A 19,907-nucleotide genomic window follows, 5' to 3' on the forward strand; every position below is an offset into this window, starting at 1 on the left:
AACGCAATAGCGTTAAAGAGCTTGTTTTGCAGAAACTCCAGCATTAGCATCGGTGTCGGCGTCGTTGGTTGCGAGCGAAAAGTTATCATCTTATGCCTGACCGAAAAAAAATGAGAACAATCCAAATATATTCGACTTTATTCGAGCAAAACAATCTGATAAAAACAGACAACATGGTTTTCAAAAAGGCTTCTCAATCATCACACAACTGTTGGAAACCATTCATGACATTGCAGCTATCCTAAATGAGCAAGGCCAGGTTGACATTATCTTCCTAGATTTTGAAAAGGCATTTGACTGTGTGTCGCATCCAAAACTTCTTTCAAAATTTACGCCTATATTGAAAAACGACTCATTGATTTTATGGATTGAGGCCTACCTCTTTTGCCAAAATCAAATATTTTGTATCGATGATGTCCACTCCTATTCACAATTGGTCAAACCAGGAATCCCTCAGAGTTCAGTGCTAGGACCACTTCTATTTTTTTATTTTTATAGACAATATTACCCATGACGTTCCGGTTACTATTAAGCTATTTGCGGATGACTGCATTCTTTATCGGGAAATATGCAGTGAAGATCACCAGATTCTTTTAAATGCAGCGTTAATGAAAATATCTTCTTGATGTGAAATGTGGCAGGTGAAGCTTAACGAAAAGCAAAACGGTAGCTATGACCGTAGCATGTAAATGACACCCTTTGCAAAACTCATATTTCAATAATGGTCAAAAACTATCGCTTGTTAACACCTATAAATATTTCGGGGTTGTATTAAGCACAGATTTTGAGTTGACTGAGCATATTTCTTACAAAAAAAAAAGCCTTACACCAATTAGGATTTCTAAGAGGTGCTTTGCGCAAATCAACCCCAAAAGTAAAACGGATTGCGTATAAAACTTTTATCCGTCCAATCCTTGCATACTCATCTGTGGTCTGGGATCCTCACAGCCAAGTAAATAATAACACACTTGAAAGGATTCAAAGAAAAGCAATCCAATTTGTTTATATTCGTTACAGCTATCGTACGTCACTTAGTGATTTGTTGAAAAGAGCTGGCCTAGATACATTGCAGGTAAGACAGCAACACAATCAATTAAACTACATGTTTTTAATTTACCACGATAAGCTCCGAACAAACAAGGATGCGTATATAGAAACTGTTCACTGTCAATGTACTCGTTCTGAGCATCCGAAATAACTGAAGGAGTATTCCTGCGAAACAACAGCCTTTAAAAACTCATTTTTTCCGTGCACTAATACTAACCTAAATGCTCTGCCTGGGGTTTGATAAACTGCGGAAATGTTCAGTCGTTCACGAAAAGCTTAGATACTGGCATCCCACATACCTTTCATCTTCTTTTCACCTAGCCCTGTAACATTTCTTAAGATATTATTATGGTATGCTAGTGTGCAGGGCTTTGTATTTTGACTCATTGCTGGTTTTCTGCCCTGGTATATGGCGGTTTTTTTTCGTTTTTTTATCTTTTTGTTTTTTATGAGCAGATGCTTGTCGTCATTGCTGTTGTGTTGTTTTCTCTCTTTTCTTTTTTTCCATGCGTGCAAGTGAAAATCGCTATTATTGTGTAAGTACTGGCGTTTCACTTTTTCGCAATCTTGTAGCTACGTGTAGTATGTTTTCTTTTTTGTTGAATTTCTGTATGCTACCCCTTTTGTGTCACCCATCCCTGCTTAAAGCCTCATGTGAGAGGCCTGCAATAATTCTGAAACAAATAAATGAAATAATACAACGACAAAAAAATCTTAGATCAGAGCCGGGACCTAACCATGGTTGTTTGCGTCCAAGTGGGGATCGAGCTCGGATTGTATGCGTGTCAAGCGGATGTTCTATCACACGGCCACGCCTCTGCTTGTGAAAACAGTCAAAGTCAAAACAACTTCCTCTGCCTGGAAATGCAGTTAAAGTAGATTTCATGTTTCAAAAAAAAAAAAAAACACGCGTCCTGTATACATGTTTTACAATGCAACATCAAACATTGCAGTAATAATGCGTGGTACAAGCATCCATTACCAACGGGCGTCAAAATATGTGATTATCGTAATGGCTCATTGGTTGAAAGGTAGCATCCTACTACAAAAAACATACGTGCTACTGCGCCTATTCCCTTTAGGCCACGTAGTGGGTGCATAGAAAATTCGAAAAGGTTTCATGCACTAAGTGTTTGAAGTGCGCAATACGGACAGCGTGTCCCTATTACGTTCGACTCCAAAAGGCGAAGTTTTAGGGTCCGTTATACTTCTTTATGGTTTTCAAGTTGAGATTTAAAGTTGTTGTGGCGTCTTTATAGGTATGCGCAAGATATATCTGTGTCTGCATCCTGTACTTTTTGACTACGCAATGCATTCATCTTTGATGGCATTTTCAGTCAACTGAACGATCTTTAGTAAGCTATAAGTTAGAACTGACAGACAAGAAAGCCAAAAAAAGCATAGAAAACTTTCCTTTGATTTCCTTCGTTTCCTGCCTGTTAGTTCTAAATATTGTTGCCATTAACAAAAAAAAGCCTTCAAACATGCCTCTTTATTTGTATTTTAGTAAGCCATGAAAGCCGTGTGAAACGTTTGGCTGCACTCAATTACCTGGTTTAAATGACTTGTGACATGGATATGACTTGTTTCAGACTACGCCTTCGTGTGATCAGAATGTTCTCTCGGTGGGCTGAAATCAATGGTGGCATTGATTGTGTTACAGCTTTCGAGCATAATTCCACGATGTATTTCTGCGATTAGTTTCTGCATACCAGGGCTTGAATCGTCGTGTACAAAATTTGTGCCGCGTATCTAAGGAGCACTTTTTTCTTGTCAATTCATGTGACATGGTAGTTGTATCTTGATTTGTGAAATATTGAAACTTCGTTGTCGGCTTGTTACTAGCCACTCCTGCTTTCAGCCTCACCTAGAGGCTAACGTTTTTTGTAAATAAATAAATAGGTGTATAAATAAATAGATAAATAAATAAATAAACACGAAACCACTTCTTAACCCTTCTAATGGGTCAATACTTTTTAACGTTCTAACATTACATTTATATGCACTAATTTTGGCCTTATTCTGACTGCCTACTGAAGGTGAAGACCATAGGTATTCTGTGTAGGTGGGGCTCGTAGCCAGGGGTGGTGTCGGCCTAAGAGCCCCTCACCGGAAGTATGGATGTATAGGCGTGTTTTTTATTGAGAAGGAATAATAAAAATTGTTGTTTTTCAATGCCTTCAACACCTTCGCTTTCCATCCCCCTCTCAAAAAAAAATCCTGGCTACGGATCTAGTAGAGGGGCAAAATGCTTTCACGTGTAATGTTCTAACTATTTTTTTTCAAGGAGAAATCATTATGTAACTCACTCTACAGTGAGCTTCAGCGTGAACGCGTAAAAAGCAACGGTATTCAGAGTGAAGCGAAAATTCCGGGCAGCATTTCTATCAAGAATGGCCAAAGGTTGGTGAGCTGTGCGCTCACGTTGTCGTTGCAGTGGTTGCGTGACTGAAAATAACTAGGCATATCAACTGGCTTTCCTTTTGGAGTGGCTTTTGGTGAATTTACATTAGATCCACCATTTTTTCTTTAATTGAACTGTATCATTAGTCTACCTTTCGGTGCCGTATTATTATTTAAGTGTTTCTGCCATGGCGTCCCAGTAGGTGCTGTCGCTGAACGCTTGAAACTCCGTTATATTGTCAAGTAGGTACATAGTTGCAGAAAACCATGATAATAAAATAGTCGTAGGTATTTCTCAGATGCTTTCTCTGTCGCACAGGACAAGAAAACTGGAAAGCAGATATGGCGCAAACTTTGTGTTTATGACTACCAATTACACATGTAGAGTTTTAGCTGCCTTGTAGATAATCAGCATATAAAGGACAAAAGGAAGCAATAGAACTGTTGAGCAAAACATACCAACAAATTGAAAATTGCCGTACCGGCCATACAGTTCTTTAGAGTTGCATTCACTCGAAGGAACAGAATACTCTTGAAATCCCCTTTCACTTTCTCCTTGCGGTGGACCGTTTATGAATGTATGTTAAACTTTTATGTTTGTGTCTATTTATGTATACACTGAAGAAACACGAAACGCCTCTGCAGTCATCGTGCATCACTAATATACATAGTGGTAACGCATGCATGAGCGAGCCTTCATTTAAATGAAGTAGAGAAAAAAAATTGGTGCATGAATAGTTCTCTCTGGCGTATAACAAGTCGCATGCTTAGTTGACAGATGGTGCTACCACATACTTCAGCATGCAAAGATCAGTTATTGTGCATACCTTCTCCACAGTGATGCGCCATTTTGGTTGATAGTAGGCCCTTTGTTGTTCTTTTTTCGTGTGCGTCTCCGTACTGCTTGCCACTAGCTTTTGTTAAAGTTGGCATCTTGACGATAGAATTTAGGTGGTAGTACTTCTAAGGAAACCATTAGCGAAACTGCTTCATAGAGTTGCAAAAAAAAGTAAAATAGGACCCTACATTTGTTTTCTGTTAATACAAAATATTGCTGTCGAAGAAGAAAGTGCCAGTCTGTTTGCCAAGGAATTTGCAGTGCTGTAGCATACAGGTCAAAATGTCACGAAATGTACGCTTCTTTTTCAGTAGGACACGACATATTGCAAGGGCGTAATAAATGTACATTAGCACTGTTAGTAATTAATTCGCCTCGATTCTTGAGCTAATGAAAGCAGCGTGACCAAACATGCTTACAATTCATTTTTGCGAATTATCAAGGTTAAAAAATATCGAGCTTGACGCTGGTGCTTTATCAAGGACAAGAGATAAATACAGGAATCAAATGAGGCAAAGGTTCGCGTAAATAGACTTGCGGCCGAATATAAAGTGGCGCCAAGGAGGTTTGCCGCAGTGTTTCCCCGACAACGGTGGCTAAGCCTCACTCGCGGTTAATTAAGACATGCAAAGGAAAGCAACCGAAACAATGTAGCCGTAGAGCTCGCCAATTTCACTGAAAGGCACGCGCGGAATGTGGCACTCGTCCCGCTTTGGCTGTTTGCGTGCCCATCCCGAGGCACAGCCATGGCTGAGCGCGTACTTCAGCAGCGCGCATTTTTGTGTCAGAGGTCCACTATACCGTAGAACTCAAAATGGAAAGAAATGCTCGGCAAAATGGGAGCGTTTCTTGTTCTAAAACTCGAGAGAATTGTAACGTAGAAAAAAAAAATCTAGTGGAGGCAAGGGGTAATGTAAACGAGGCCCTTTTTTGTTTTTTTTTTTTCAAAGTGACCACGTCTTTTCATGTTCCAAGCGCGATCTTTTGTGTGCCTTTCATTTGATAGCACTTTCTCGCGTGCAATGGTACAAAAGCGGCAGTCGAGTTAAGGATGCAGGGAAGAATCCCAATGAATCGCTGGGACCTCTGGGCGGGCGCCCCAACAGCACTCGCTCTTGACAGTAGAAAAGAGACACCAGGCCCCACGAGCGGCGAGGTACAGTGCAGGCGAGGCTGCGAGAAGGCGGTGTCGGGGGGTCTCGTGTGCAGTGGTGCTTCTACGCCACTCGTTCTTCTTCGTGTTGACGCCCGTCGCAGACAAATGTCTCGGCACAAAGGCAAACAGAGAGTACTGGCTGCGTGCCCTTGCTCAGGGGAGCCGCGAGCAGTGGCGCAGATCTCAGCCTGTGAGTGATCAACAAACATTGACACTGGAGGGCAACACACGAGAAGTGACAAAGCTCCGGGGTTCATGTTTATTCCGGGCACGTCGGCGCACCACTCGCGATGCCACAGGCCTCCGGGAAATAAGAGAATGAAAGCGAAACGCCAACGCCACCCGTGTCTGATTGTTTCGCGCCTTTTCCTAGCGCCGAACACCTCCGCAGTCGGTGCCTTCTATCTTGCGGGAGCACCACAAGACATCTCGGGTGAAAAAAAAAAAGAATGATAAGAAAGATTTAGCAAAAACGAGCCAACCTATAGTACTCACTTTTCAATCAGAATTCAGAAACAGGTACGTTTCAGCATTGAAAAATTGAAAAAGCAAATAATATCCGTAGCATGTAGTACGTAAGAAATAAGTATCAGTTTTTATTTGTATTTATTCGAAAAGCTGCACCTTATTGTGACTATAAGTTGTACTTACGTATGAGCAATGAATGCCTAAACAGTTCTTCACTTTTTCACATCTGATTTGCATTGGTATACATCGGAATAGCACCATATTTTTGCAGGTAATTATAAGCAATAGGATACCTTGAATACTTTCTTGCAATTGCATTAGATCCCACAAACCAGGTCACAACACGAAACTGTCGTGTTCCCTTGAGGCCCAATTGATGCAGATTTTCTTTCGTAAACACTCACAGCCATTAGTTCGACGATTCTGCTAGCGATGTGTCCACCATCCCGACTGGTCCAAATTTTTTTCTTACGAATTCTAGCTTTAAAGGGCCACTCGCCACCCTGCGTTTAACGACGAGGGGGTGATTTTCTCCTCTCCTTCATACACACGCTGCATCCTCCACGCCCCTTAGTTCAGGAATGCACGTGAAAGATATCAGCACTAAGCGCTAGAGCCGATGAGCATTTCGCGCTTCTCAACTGCGCGCCGTTGTCGCCACTTGCGCAGTTGTAAACACAAAAAGTGATTTTTGATCGGTTGATTATTCACAATATTCATGCGAGACAACGAAGAACGGAAGGGCGGCTGCATGGAAAAGCAGTGCAGGAGACAAATCACATGTTTTGCGTATATCGACGAATCGAGAGCCCAGTAGACGTCACGGCAACTACTGTCTAGGTCACAGTAGTGCGCCAAGAAGGACGACAAATATCAGAAAAGAATATTTCCCTGTTTTTTGTATATTGGGAGAGTGGTGAGTGGCCCTTTAAGTGAATACTGGCAGAAGTTCTCTGCTTTACTTCGAAGTTCTCGTTAAATTCAACGTACGAGATCTTGAATCCCTCTAAAGAACCAATCTAATTGATTTTCTTGTCTCGGGACACCGAGTGTTGTGCGCCCAATATATACGGGTTACGGGGACGGCGTTTTAATATGACTTATCCTCAGCATTCACTCTCTGATGAGCACTTGCCTAATAATACGCGATGTATAGAAATTTGCTGTAGTTACTGCTAACAGTGCTACAGTAAATGCCATAAATACACGTCAATATAAGGATATCTCGTACCCGCTGCTGATTAGTGTGAATTATGGTCACATTAATTGAGAACTGTGTAGCAGTTCTCAATTAATGAGAACTGTGTGGCAGTTCTCAATTAATGTGATCATAATTCACACTAATCAGCAGCGGGTACAATATATCCTTATATTGACACTCTTAGTTCTAGGATTACTTTTTTTGACCTTAATATTGTCCAGGTATTTCAAAGAGGAAACGACTTGCCGTGCGAAATGTTTTTCCTTCCTGCAACATGGGCTCAGCGTAGCACTGCTATCTTTTCCCCTATCATGCTTATATCGACTTAATTTTATACTAAAGTCCATACACATGTATATCAGCGCAGTAGCGCTCATGCGCCACCTCAATGATATTTATCGATCAGAGGTGTGAGTTATAGAGGATGGGATGCCAAAACTTCCCCCTCCTCCCCTAGTATAATGAGAGAAATATCTCATGTGAGCGCATCGCTTTGTCGTCTCTCTCACATCCTTGTCTGTTGGCGCTCAGTATGTCGTCACGTTCCGTTTGCCAACACGCCGAAGACATGGCGTTGCTGAACCTCATGGGATAAGCATATTTTACAAAAACGTCCTTAATTATTTGAATCCACTAATAACTATCTTTTGAAGCTACGAAATCAAAATGCTTTTCGTAGAGCACCCATTATGTGATATATTGCCGTTAAAGAGCATTTACACCGTGACTAAAAAAAATTAATTTTACGCCAGCGGACTCTTGAGCCGAGTCGGACTCATGAGCCGGGCTCATTCAGACTGAGGTAAACCTGTGGGTCTGACTGAGTCCGGCTGAGCTGTGAGCGAGTCCGAGAGAGTCCGGTTGCGAAAAAAACCTTATTTGATCTGAGCCAGAGTGATCTTTGAAGAAAATTTCGGCGATTCTGTGTCCGAGTGAGCTCTCACAGCGAAATGCATCACTTGAAAGGATCGGAGTGAGTTTCAATTTTTTCGCCGACATATCCAGCGTACTGATGGACTGCATGCACCAAACATTGTTTTGTTTTTTAAAGCTACCACTAGGTGAGATATGCAAAATGTCATATTTATTTCTTTCACAGTTTTTCTGCGTCCATCAGCATTGTTTATGAACAACTTTTATACATCATAACACAACAGCCCACACGCAAAGTGTTTTATTTATTTTTGTGCAAAGTCTAAAAAATCCGTGTGTGTGTTGAAGAAGACCACAGACTTAGTATCGTTCACTGTCCTCCTAAACCCCTCACAGTATTTTGCTTCACTGACCCTGAAGTATAAGGGAACGTGTCCCTGAAAGGTAAAGGTCTCGGTGCAAAAAAGCTATTGAAAGAGAGATAGAGAGGAAAAGAAAAATGCTTTAATGAAAAGCTTGATTGATTTATATGTGGGGTGTAACGTCCCAAAACCACCATATGATTATGAGAGACACCGTAGTGTAGGACTATGGTAATTTTGATCACCTGGGGTTCTTTACCGGGCGCCTAAATCTGAGCACACGGGCCCACAACATCACCGCCTCCATCGGAAATGCAGCCGCCGCAGCCGGGATTCGATCCCTCGATCTGCGGGTCAGAAGCCGAGTACCTTAGCCACTAGACCACCACGGTGGAGCCTAATGAAATGTCTGATATGATAATCGGGCTATTTGCCTGATATGCCGCTCCAAATGCTACATAAAAATTATAATCCTTTACTGCTGAGTGTCGCAAATTTATGACATACCTGAAAACTTCGAGCTCGCGAGTAACAAAATGCATGGCGCCTTTGATGCCGGCTGTCAAGTGTAACGTTCAGCACGAAAAATCTAGCTCCATCTAGTGCAAGGTACTCTATGCTGTAACTAATTGTTCTGTAGTATGTGGTGGAGAGTGCGAAGCGCGTGCAACAGCCCTCATTTCTCCGTTCTTTGTCGCTTGGGTGACGTAAGTTTCATCTTCAATACTTTTGTTTATTTGGCACATATGCACCCAATATGTGTCGCACGACATGTTACGCACTTCTGTAGTACGTTTTTTTGTTCCAAGTTCCTCGCTTCTGTGTCATACGAAGAATTCGAAAAATACCTAAAAGTATGCATTAAAGTTGCATTTTATATCATTTAACTGCAGAATCAATGAAAGGTTGCTTTTTAAAGCTGAAAAATAAAAACAAGTTTTATTTTATTTGGATTTTTCATAATTCGGGCATTAAGGTAGAATATCACATAATGATAAACAAATAACGGCAGCCAACTATCCCCATACTGGCAGACTTCAACCACTGAATGCGTGATGCCAAACTACTGAGAACCATTGAGTGAAAAAAAAAAAGAAAACAGCAATAGGCGGATCCCGGTGAGAGCTGAAAAAAAGCTAGAATGAGAGATTGGACGACATCACATCGATATTTATCTGAGCAATTATAGCCCCGAGGATCGCGCTACAAAGAAAAGCATTTTGCCCATTTCACTTTTTTATGGGGGTTCACAAGCGAAAATACTATAGTGGTTGGTAGAGCTTCTACTACCTTTCTTTAGTGGTTTCGCAGTATGCAAATAGGCTCCTTTTATGTCACTTTGTGGTTACCATGTATATGTATTCGCGCATATGCGACGATAAATGTAATCTTCTTCGTGTTTCAAATTTTCTTTTCGTCTCTATTGTCTTTTCTCGCCAGCATTTTCTCGCCAGTCCTTGTGGTTACTTTCGCCCCGCCGCGGTGGTCTGGTGGCTAAGGTACTCGGCTACTGACCCGCAGGTCACGGGTTCGAATCCCGGCTGCAGCGGCTGCATATCCGATGGAGGCGGAAATGTTGTAGGCCCGTGTGCTCAGATTTGGGTGCACGTTGAAGAACCCATGTGGTCGAAATTTCCGGATCCCGCCTCTACGGCGTCTCTCACAATCATATGGTGCTTTTGGGACGTTAAACCCCACATATCAATCAATTGTGGTTACTTTAGTATACACTGCCAGTAGCTCCTGGACGACACTGGTTATGTTCTGGGCCAGTGCCGAATTTATGCATGACAGCTTAAGTGCATCTCACGTTTATGGTCATGCATAGCACGTGAGTGGTGGTCCGTGCAATCTCATCTCTCCACTTGCTTTGCAAACTGAGCTTCAATGTAAGCAACGATGTGCGCATGCTCCAGCTGTTGGCTCTTTTACTGTCACTTTTTAGCGGAATGTTTTTCCAAGAAGGCACCAAAAATCCTTGATCCTAGCCATAAACAGCTTTGTATTAAAAAGCTTTTTCTGCGCTGCCACATTGCCTCATTGTGAGGCGTGTTGGATCTCGGCTACCATTGCGGTCATCAGCGTGATAAAATAACATAAAATAGGGCGCCTTTATAAGAAGAACCGTTCACTCACACGAGTGAGGTTTTCCTAAAGGGTCCCAAAGGACCCAAACTCAAAGGCGAGGCAGTAGTTCTTTGCTCACCCCTCCCTATACCTTTCCTACAAGCACTATCTTCTATTCGTAAAACTCGTCGAATGTCAGCAATAGGCGATTAGACAGGGAGGATGTCGCGTTTTCACACAACACACTGCTGCCTCCGTTTGCGCAGTCGCAAATAGCAAACGAAGTGGAAACAGTTAATCGCGTACGACCATTCATGCGAGACAAGGCAGAACGGGCATGCGACTGCATGACAAAGCCTGGTAGGGGACAATCCGCAATAGATATCTCCCGTAGATTGACTGATAGAAAGCTTTATTTCATCTTGACTTCCCGTGAGCTATCTGCTGACGTCACAAATTGTGGTGCATAGACGGGAAACGCCAAGAGAGAATACCGCGCTGTTTTTTTTTTAGCGGCTCTTTAGGGGCTCTTTATTGGTAATCAGCTTTCGAATGGCTCTTAACATAGAACATTTATTCGCCTACTGGACTCCTGAACAACAACGTGTATTTGGCACTACGGGAAGGCTCACAATACCAACGGAGGACCTTAGCGACGAAGCTCGTGTAAAAACCGCAGGCACTTCTGCTAGTGTACTGTCATTCTGCCGTTCTATAGTTATAATATACCCACCTAAATGTAGCAGAATAGAGACTCTCACCTGCGTTGAAGTACAAAAACATAAAATAAGATTTTCGACTCGAAATTTTGGAATTACATTACTGAAGCTGCAAATAGGTTTATTGCTAAAAAGCAATACTTAAGAAGTATCTCTAACGTCTCCTAAACATGTTCGCTGGCTGAAGATGAAGAATGAGCTTAACTGCGTACAAAGACGTGCCATCTCCAGTTCCTGGAAGCACGAGAAAAGAGTGGCCGGGAAGTGGGCGAAAGATGAGAGGTGTGGAAATAGGCGAAGCCCGGCAGCATCCAAGAGGAAATTCCCCATGCCTCCAATGAACCCTGTCGACTGAAGCCACGACACGAGAGCGGCTTGCTGCCTATAGCATTTCACTCGCACAAACACAGCAATAAATTTAATATCACTGGGTGCTCTAATACCGTCTCGTTATTTTTCTTCCGAAGTATCAATATATATTTCTTTCGTTTTCAGGAGTTATAGCTTTCTTTCACCATCGCCTAGCACGCTATTTTCGGTGGCAGTGCCACGCCGTTGAGAAACATTGTAACACCTTGTCGACAACATATGGTTATCGCTTCTTCTTTTGAAGGCGTTATTAAACACGATCTAGGGGTTCGAGAATTTAGGATTCTCTTGATACTATACCAAATACCAACAATAATTGCTGGGGTTTAACGCCCGAAACCACTCATATAATTATGAAAGATGCCGTAACGAAGGGGTCCGGAAATTTCGACCTCCTGGAGTTCTTTAATGCGCACCGAAATGTAAGTACATGGCCCTGAATTATTTTCGCCTACACGGAAAATGCGGCCACTGCAACTGGGATTCGATCCCGCGACTTTCGCCTGAGCATTCGAGCACCAAAACCACTAGACCACCTTGACCGGTTCACGCTGTCAAGGCGCGCGGAAGCAGAGATCTTGAGAGTAGATTCTTGTTTTCAGATGAAAAGCCACTCAAAATGATGCCGGAGACAGTGGCAATTAAATATAATTTTTGTTATTTTCAGAAGTGTGTTTTTTTCATCCCAAAAAACAAGAAACAGAAAGTATTGTGATAAAAAACACTGCTTGTTTGCTAGTGATTTTTACACCGTAGAACAAGAGAGAAATACAACGAGATCTAAAGATGCTATTTCTTTGTTTGTGAGACAGACATGGCAAGTAATCAAAATTACCGAGAAATTATTATCTACACCTAATTGCAATGTTTAAAAAAACGTATAGGGTGATGAAAACGAACGAAGGAATTACTTCTTGCAAGTGAAGAAAGAAGATCATCCGCATTGCGCAATGATGCCTTATAAGTTTGGCTAACGCCACGCAATCCTGGCTTCATAAACAAATAGGAAACGTAGTAAAATAATTTGTTAAGATGCTGCCAGAATAAGGAATTATTGTCGTGCGAAGAATGGCGCAAACAGCGTGTAGGGCAGCAATGTGCGGGGTGCATGCGTCCGTCATAAAATATTTCAATTTGTACACTTAGCAAAAGCTATAGTGTTACCCTTATCCCTTTGTAAACAGACCTTTTATCAGGTAAATGATAGATTATGTGATTTAGCAGCAAATATGAAAGCATGCCAGTGATTTCTTTGTTCCGGCTAAGTTCTCTGCCTTCTAATAAATGCCTTTCTACTGAGCCTCAATGGTGACCAACACGCAATCATTATTTTCGAAACATTTTGTTTGCTAAAAAATCTGAGCTGTGTGCAAGTGTTCTTTCACTATCGCTAATGAGTAATGTAATTTCATACCTTGAACATTGTGAAAGTGATTGTGATCTCTTTCTGGCTCGTGAAAATTTCAATTTGCCACTCTTCTAAACAAAAACCCTTTTAAAAAGACCCATATAAATAAAAGTTCTTTAAAAAGAAACTGTATTACGCGTGTGGGGAAAAGATTAGCCGTGGTTGAAAGTCAGCGCTTCGTCCGTCTTACTACGTTCGTCTCCTTTTTTGCGCTGTTACCTAATTCTTCCAGTGAGCACCGAGCGGCCCATTACCTTATTGCTGTCAAAACTACCACCCTCAAATTTACAAACGTATTATTTTCAACAATTTATGTCTTCTTAAATATTGATGAGAACTACCAGACAAAAAGTAAAGTGGACCAAAAGTTATATCTTCACCCAGTTTACTTTTATGACAGTTATCTGATAATTAAGTTACTTTGAATGACATCCCCAGCACTTTCCTTGACATTCTTGTCTGTTAGTTCTCATTCATACAACATCTAAAAAAGCAAAACGAGCCCTAAGAATTGCCATTATTTGCTTCAATGGGAGTTACATACTTACGCTAATCAAAGCAAGTCATTTAGGCACATGTGTGATCGTGTTTCTTCACCTGCTACCCGTTCCCAAGGCCTTGGACAATAATGGCGATGTGTGGCTGCTATATTCAGAAGTACCCACGCTTTTTGTACCCAAGCTTGCATCCTCCCTATGTAATTGCCTTTTTGGGCCCGTAGGGTTTTCGTATAAATAAATAAAATAAAAAAGTTATTGTAGAAAAAGCAGTTGTGTGCATGCAGTTCCAAGTAAGTATCGCGGGTAATTTTTAATTTGAAGTTTTAAATACTGGCATGTACATTTACTGCGATTTTTTAATTCAAACCAACAACCAGCTGCACAACTATATCACAGTAGTTACAAAGCAACAAATTTTCTTAATTTATTCTTGCATCCTGAAACAGTTACAAAAAAGTTTACTGGCGTCTGTCATGGACCTACTAAAGTTGTCTCACTCCCTCACTAAATCAGGAAAGGGAGTTCACCTACCTGCACAGTGGGCGTAGTGTCTGCTGGCGCCTCGAAGAGAATGGTTAGCTTAGGGCACTCAAGGTGCCTCTTGTCCAAGTCAGTGCTTTGGATGACGGCGTACTGAGCTCGGAAGAGGACCAAGCAATCTGTATAAAAAGTTAAAACATGACATTTTTTGGCCACTTGCTCTTAATCAAATGAGCAGTACGAAACATACGGCGTAAATCATGCATGATAGTTCCTTCCGATGACGCGTTTCGAACATTTCAATGTATGATGCAGTCATACAATTGAATTTAATGTATTAGTTATAAAGCATAGGATCACGCATAGACATAAATACTTGAACCACGCCGAGGATTCAAATAAGCGCGGGTAGATTTTTTTTCAATTTCTAACGTTTAGTGAACGTCGTGGATCTTCATACCTTCTAAAACGAGAGCCCGAAAGCCACAAATAGCCTCAAATAAATTACCGTAGGATGTACGATCAAGTTTCTTTTTATTTTTTATGAGGTAATTGCACAGTACTATAATTATTTATTTATCTGTTTGTTCATTGGATTTACATATGCACAAACACAGATAGACACAGAGGAAGGAGGGAGAGAGCAAGCTGGCAACTGCCCCCTGGAGGGGCACAATGCCTGCTTACTTTTTCGTTAGGTGGGAAGAGACAGATGAAGTGAAGATAGGAGGAGAGAAAGAGAAAAGAAGAGAGGGAAGTAAAGAAAAAATAACCAAGAGCAAGGCAAGCATAAGTAACGTCTCTAAAATAAAGAAAACGTCTCTAAAAGGGTGGCCAGTTTAATTGTGAAGCAATCTTCAAGGTGAAAACTCCGAAATAAGCTTGACCAAGCACGGTTATTATAACGTGCTTCTTAAAAAAATCTGAGTGTGCTAGCTCATACAGTTCGCGTCAATCAGAATGCAGCCGCCATAGCTAGGATAAATGTCCCAGCGTATAGATTATACAGCGTATACGTCTTTCCAACTAAACTACAGCGATGGTTACGGCATAAAACAGGGCACGTTAACTGGACATACTTGACTGACAGCGTGATCTGTCGTCTGCATTAGAAGCACTCATTGCATGCACTCTTATAACAGTTGCCATGCTAGACATTGAGCGCAGTTAGCTACTTTGGCACTATTTTGAGGTCATATATAGCCGGGGCGCCTCATTGCGTCATCAGGCGCCCCTTTTTGAATTCCTCCCGCAAGGAGAAACGTGCGAGAAAAATAGTTATTCAGGATATGGCACCCTCGATCGAAAGAAATTAGTAGAAAATCATGAGACGCCGAAAAAGCTTTATATTGAGAGATGATACGCCTAAGTTATAACTAAAAGCTTGTTAAATGCATTGTGACTTTACTGGCACACTACATAACGTATATTACGCTGGTAATTACTTAACGTATGCAACCGGGAGAAGAGACCCCATTACCACACCACTTTGTTAACAACCCCTTATGGCACACCAGTTTCCTTTTTTTTTTTTTGCGGATTGAGGCAGCCTGTGGACACATTCTTTCTACTCCATACCAATTTACTCGTCTGAAATCCCTCGTTTGACATCACAGCGATCAGCCACTCGCTCGCAAAGCGAGAGGTTCTCGAAATTTAAAGCATGACTTAATAATGAACAGAAGGCACCCGAAATAGAAAACAGAAAAAATGGCATTTCTGGCTCCCCCTGCCTTAGGTCGTTGTGTAGTTTAATAAAGAGAAATACTTTCTACCAAATTGACTCTTGAGTGGACATTTTATATGCTCAAATTTTAAGTACTGATATGGCTAGCGGTAGCTAGAACGAGTACTATGTGCTGCCCACGCATTGCACGACACAACACCTAAGTGCGATAGTCTCGTACGTCTACAGCCTGCTTCACTGCCTAAGAATACGCTAGCCAAAAAACATTACACACGTAACGCTCAACTTGTAGAGCGTGCTTTGCCTCAATAACGTCATTACAGAGGCAAAGCCAAACCTAAGTAGGTGGTACGCATATCGGGAGTGGTTGAGAAAGAAGTCTAGCACACTTATAATCAATATGAGGTACAATTGCATGAAAATAAGTTTTCTGATTCTTATTATTAAACTTACCACTCATGACTACAATAATGTTATTGCTATCTAGAGGCCCTTTTTGTTGACGTCAACTTTTGTCTCAAGCATCACGACAATCACGTACTGTGACCTAGACCAAAAAATAAAGTGACCATAATAACAGAAGTGTGAAATCACAAGAGAAGCGTAGATAACATTATTCTTGTTTTATTCTTCATTGTTTTAAATGTGTAAAATGTAAAATGTTTCTAACTGTACAAATACACCAGCAAGAAAACAAAAAAAACTCCTTTATATTAAGGCATTCATGCATGCAGACCAAACAATGCTGAGAGATTAACGAAAGCCTTAGGTGCTTCATGAAATGCTAAAATTGACCATCGGTGGAGTCGGCATCCAGCGTCATAGACGTTAACATCAGTGATGGTAAAAATCATCTCGCCATCTCGACTACATATGAGGCCATCATGACGTTTTAGATCACAAATTTTTGATGCCTTGAGGGTGACGTCATCATGACGTCCCCAGCACATAACGTGACGTTACATGATGACGTCATCACATGACATAGTCGGCCAGCTTTGTCATGTGATGAAGTCATCATGTAACGTCACGTTATATGGTGGCTAAACGAGGGCCGATCAGTCAGGCCGTACAAAACAAGACGAGGTGCGATGCTTTCAATCTTGGAGGCAGTGCAATACCACATTAGCTACAAAAAACGTTCGTAAGGGGGCGGGCCAGTACAATTACCTCGAGCGAGTAGAATTACGTTGGAGTATGGGTTAATGAGAGGGATAGATATATGGAGGTATAGAGAAAAACATCGGCAGCAAAGGCAAGGACGAATGCTGGAATAATTAAGCACAGAGCATTATAGAGATACAATCGGTACAAAGTGCTTCGAGATCTGAGGAAAGGCGTAATAGTTCCAGGGCTTACATTTGGGAATTCAGTGGTGTACATGAAGTCAGAGGTACAATCAAGAATTTGTGTAAATCTAAGGACTGTGGGACGTCTCGCGTTCGGCGCTCACGGGAAGACGACGAATGAGGCAGCAAAGGGGGATATGGGACGGACACGCTTTGAAGTAAGAGGAGATCAGCGCAAAATGAGATTTGACGAGAGGCTTAGGAAAATTGAGAAAAGTAAATGGCCAGGGAAGGTGTTCAGATATTTCTATAGGAAGGACGTAGACACAAAGGCGGAAAAAAGAACTAGGAGGCTCACCAGTAAATTTATGGCTGGAAGTGTGGGTGACATGGCATCAAGGAGCATTAAGCGAAAAGTCAGAGAGGGGGAGAGGATTTATTGGATGACAGCAATAGAAAAGAAGCCGGCTGTCAGTAAATACAGAATGGGCAAAAAAAAAATAAGGAGGGAGACGTTTTTTGATAATTCAAAGGGAAGCGCTGTACTGTCCGAAGTGAGATTGGGTTGTCTTAGAACGCGTAGACATAAAGCGAGATTCAATAAAGAAGAAAAACAATGTACATGCTGTGACGGAGTTAAGGAAATGATGGAACACCATAGGCCCTTACATAAGCTTTTACGCCCTAATAATCTTGTTCTGTTGTTAATGTGGTAGTCATTTTCCAAATACCGATCCCAGGTTACACTACTGATAATAGCCTGTTCAAACGAGTGCCCCAAAGCAAGAAATAGAAGCCTGAGCTTGGCACACCGTCAGAGCCTGCGTTCCCTGTTTACAGAAAGTGATTCAGCAAACAACTGTCGGAAGAGAATACATTTACAAGCATTTACAGGAGAGAGGTTCTATGAATTCGTCCTTCGATTTTGACTTTGCTTTTCGTTGGTGGAATGCTTTGCCTGCCTATCAGAAGAAATGCGTCCTGCAATTTTCAGGGAGTTTTTCGGGGGATTTTTTCTGCACTCGTAACAAGTGCTACTATATTTAGATTGGAAGTGAAGCTTGCTGCTTGTTAGTAGCACTAAAGAACGACAATAACAATATATTCTTTTGCGAAAGGTAACGACTTTTTATATTTTTCTGTTTTCTGATGGCATTCATGCTCGCATTGGTTCAACATTAAGGGCGAAAAAGACTAACATGACGCCCAAACAGTCACTTCTTTTCCACACTCATTCCTTCCTATTTGCAAATTTATTTGAAATCTCAGCTGCCTGAAAAAAAGAAGAAAAAAGATGAATGCACGTGTTCTATAACACTTGTTTGACGACTAGTAAACAAAATATGCCTGCGTCGCGATGCGCAACCAGACATTGTTAGATATGCTATCAAGTGGTGAAGCGAAATTGACTGACCCTAATATCATTTGTGTTGCCTGCTATATGTTAAGGAAGTTGACACTTTCTTAACATATATTACGCCGTTAACTTATGGAAAATGGGGATCGCTTCGCTAACTTTAGAGCTTTTCCCATTTTTTTATTTTCTTTTTTCAGGCAGCGGGCATTGTTCGCGTGGTCAGCACGAGTGCCTGCGGTATGACTTCATCAGTATCGTTTGCACTTTTGAAATACCTAGACGTTTTACCCAAGACTAAGAAGGGCGTTGAATGGGATAAATACCAATATGGATCGCATTCAATTGCTGCTCCTCACTCGTACGCGACTCTCGTTTGCGCCTTTGTTGGCAGTGTTGTGTAGGCGAGACGCCTCGAATGGCGAGAGCGAATTCGGCGACCGTGATTGCGTGCCATGGGCGGTGGTGCGTGCGTGGAGGCATCGGCGGGCAGCCGCCGGAAGCATCCGACGATGACAGATCATCTTTTGCGTCGTCATCGATTAAGGCATGTCGGCATATCACGAGGCTGACTGCTTCGTGGCGTTACAACTCCCCCACGCTCGACGGTGTGACAAAGCGCCATGCAACGATGGCGGTACGCTTAAGCAGAAAGTTTGAGGTGCGTTTGACGACAAACCGCACTGGCAGTTTAGAAATTTCGTAGAGGCATGGCTCCAGCCGAAGTCCTACTAACAATCCGTCAGCCATATTTTGTATAGCAGCCACTTCTATAATGCAACGTTACAGTGCCTAGAATATACTGGCTAGTGTGCCGTCCACGGCCTTCTATGTGGCACCAATTTACATGAATTACATGAATTACCGGTGGCTGCCTGGCTGCCACGTGGAACGCTGCAGCGCGGGTGGGTGCTGCAGTGCCGCCAGCTTCTCTTATAAATTTTTTTAACGTGTGCGCCGCCATATTGCTATTGCCTAGCGTGTGGTGCCGTCCCTGGTCTGGCAACCTACTGGAGCATGCGAAGCTCCGCGTTTCGATGGAAGGTATTTTTACGGATGAAGTTGCAGTTGCAGGAATATATGATGAAAAGATGCGAGATGGTGGTGCTTGGAGTGTTGAATAGGTGGACGAACGGACACACAGACAGATGCATGGACGGACGCACGGCTGGCTGCACGGATGGATGGACGCAAGGACGGACGCAGGAGCGGATGCATGGACGAACGCAGGGACGGACGCACAGATAGACGTATGCACGAACAGACGCACGCGCGGACGGGCGGATGGACGCACGGGCGGCCACACAGACACACGCATGGACGGACCGAAGCAAGAACGAATGGACGGACGGATGCTTCGCCCCACTCTCCATCATTTATCCGTGGATATGCTGCCATTTTTTTTGTTCTGGTGTACTCAATTTTGTATCAGATGGTGCATTATTGGTTGAAAATGAGTCAGTGAGGCACCATGAAAGGTTCGTTCGGGGTCAAATATGATAATATGCAACGGCACGAACGCGTGGCAAGTGGTCGGAGTCGTATGTTCTCGGCACTCTTTGTGTTGGAAAACGTAAGAATGTTTCAACCCGTTCAAGCAGGCAAACGAGTGCTGGCCCACTTTGAAGATGGAAGGAATTTTTTTTCCTGGACTGTAATATTGAGGTTTCTTTTTTTCACTCGCGG

General features: G+C 42.3%; 1 protein-coding gene across 2 annotated transcripts in view; it reads right to left on the reverse strand.

Annotated features, from left to right (window-relative positions):
* Positions 1–19,907, reverse strand: part of LOC119176906 (uncharacterized) — a 566,139-nt gene that overhangs the window by 154,856 nt on the left and 391,376 nt on the right. For both annotated transcript variants that reach the window (XM_075878066.1, XM_075878065.1), the window contains one exon: positions 13,943–14,070. In XM_075878066.1, coding sequence (XP_075734181.1) covers positions 13,943–14,070 — 128 coding nt within the window. The remainder of the gene's footprint in view (positions 1–13,942; positions 14,071–19,907) is intronic.

This window comes from Rhipicephalus microplus, chromosome X (assembly GCF_043290135.1).
Source record: "Rhipicephalus microplus isolate Deutch F79 chromosome X, USDA_Rmic, whole genome shotgun sequence".
Lineage (NCBI taxonomy): Eukaryota > Metazoa > Arthropoda > Arachnida > Ixodida > Ixodidae > Rhipicephalus > Rhipicephalus microplus.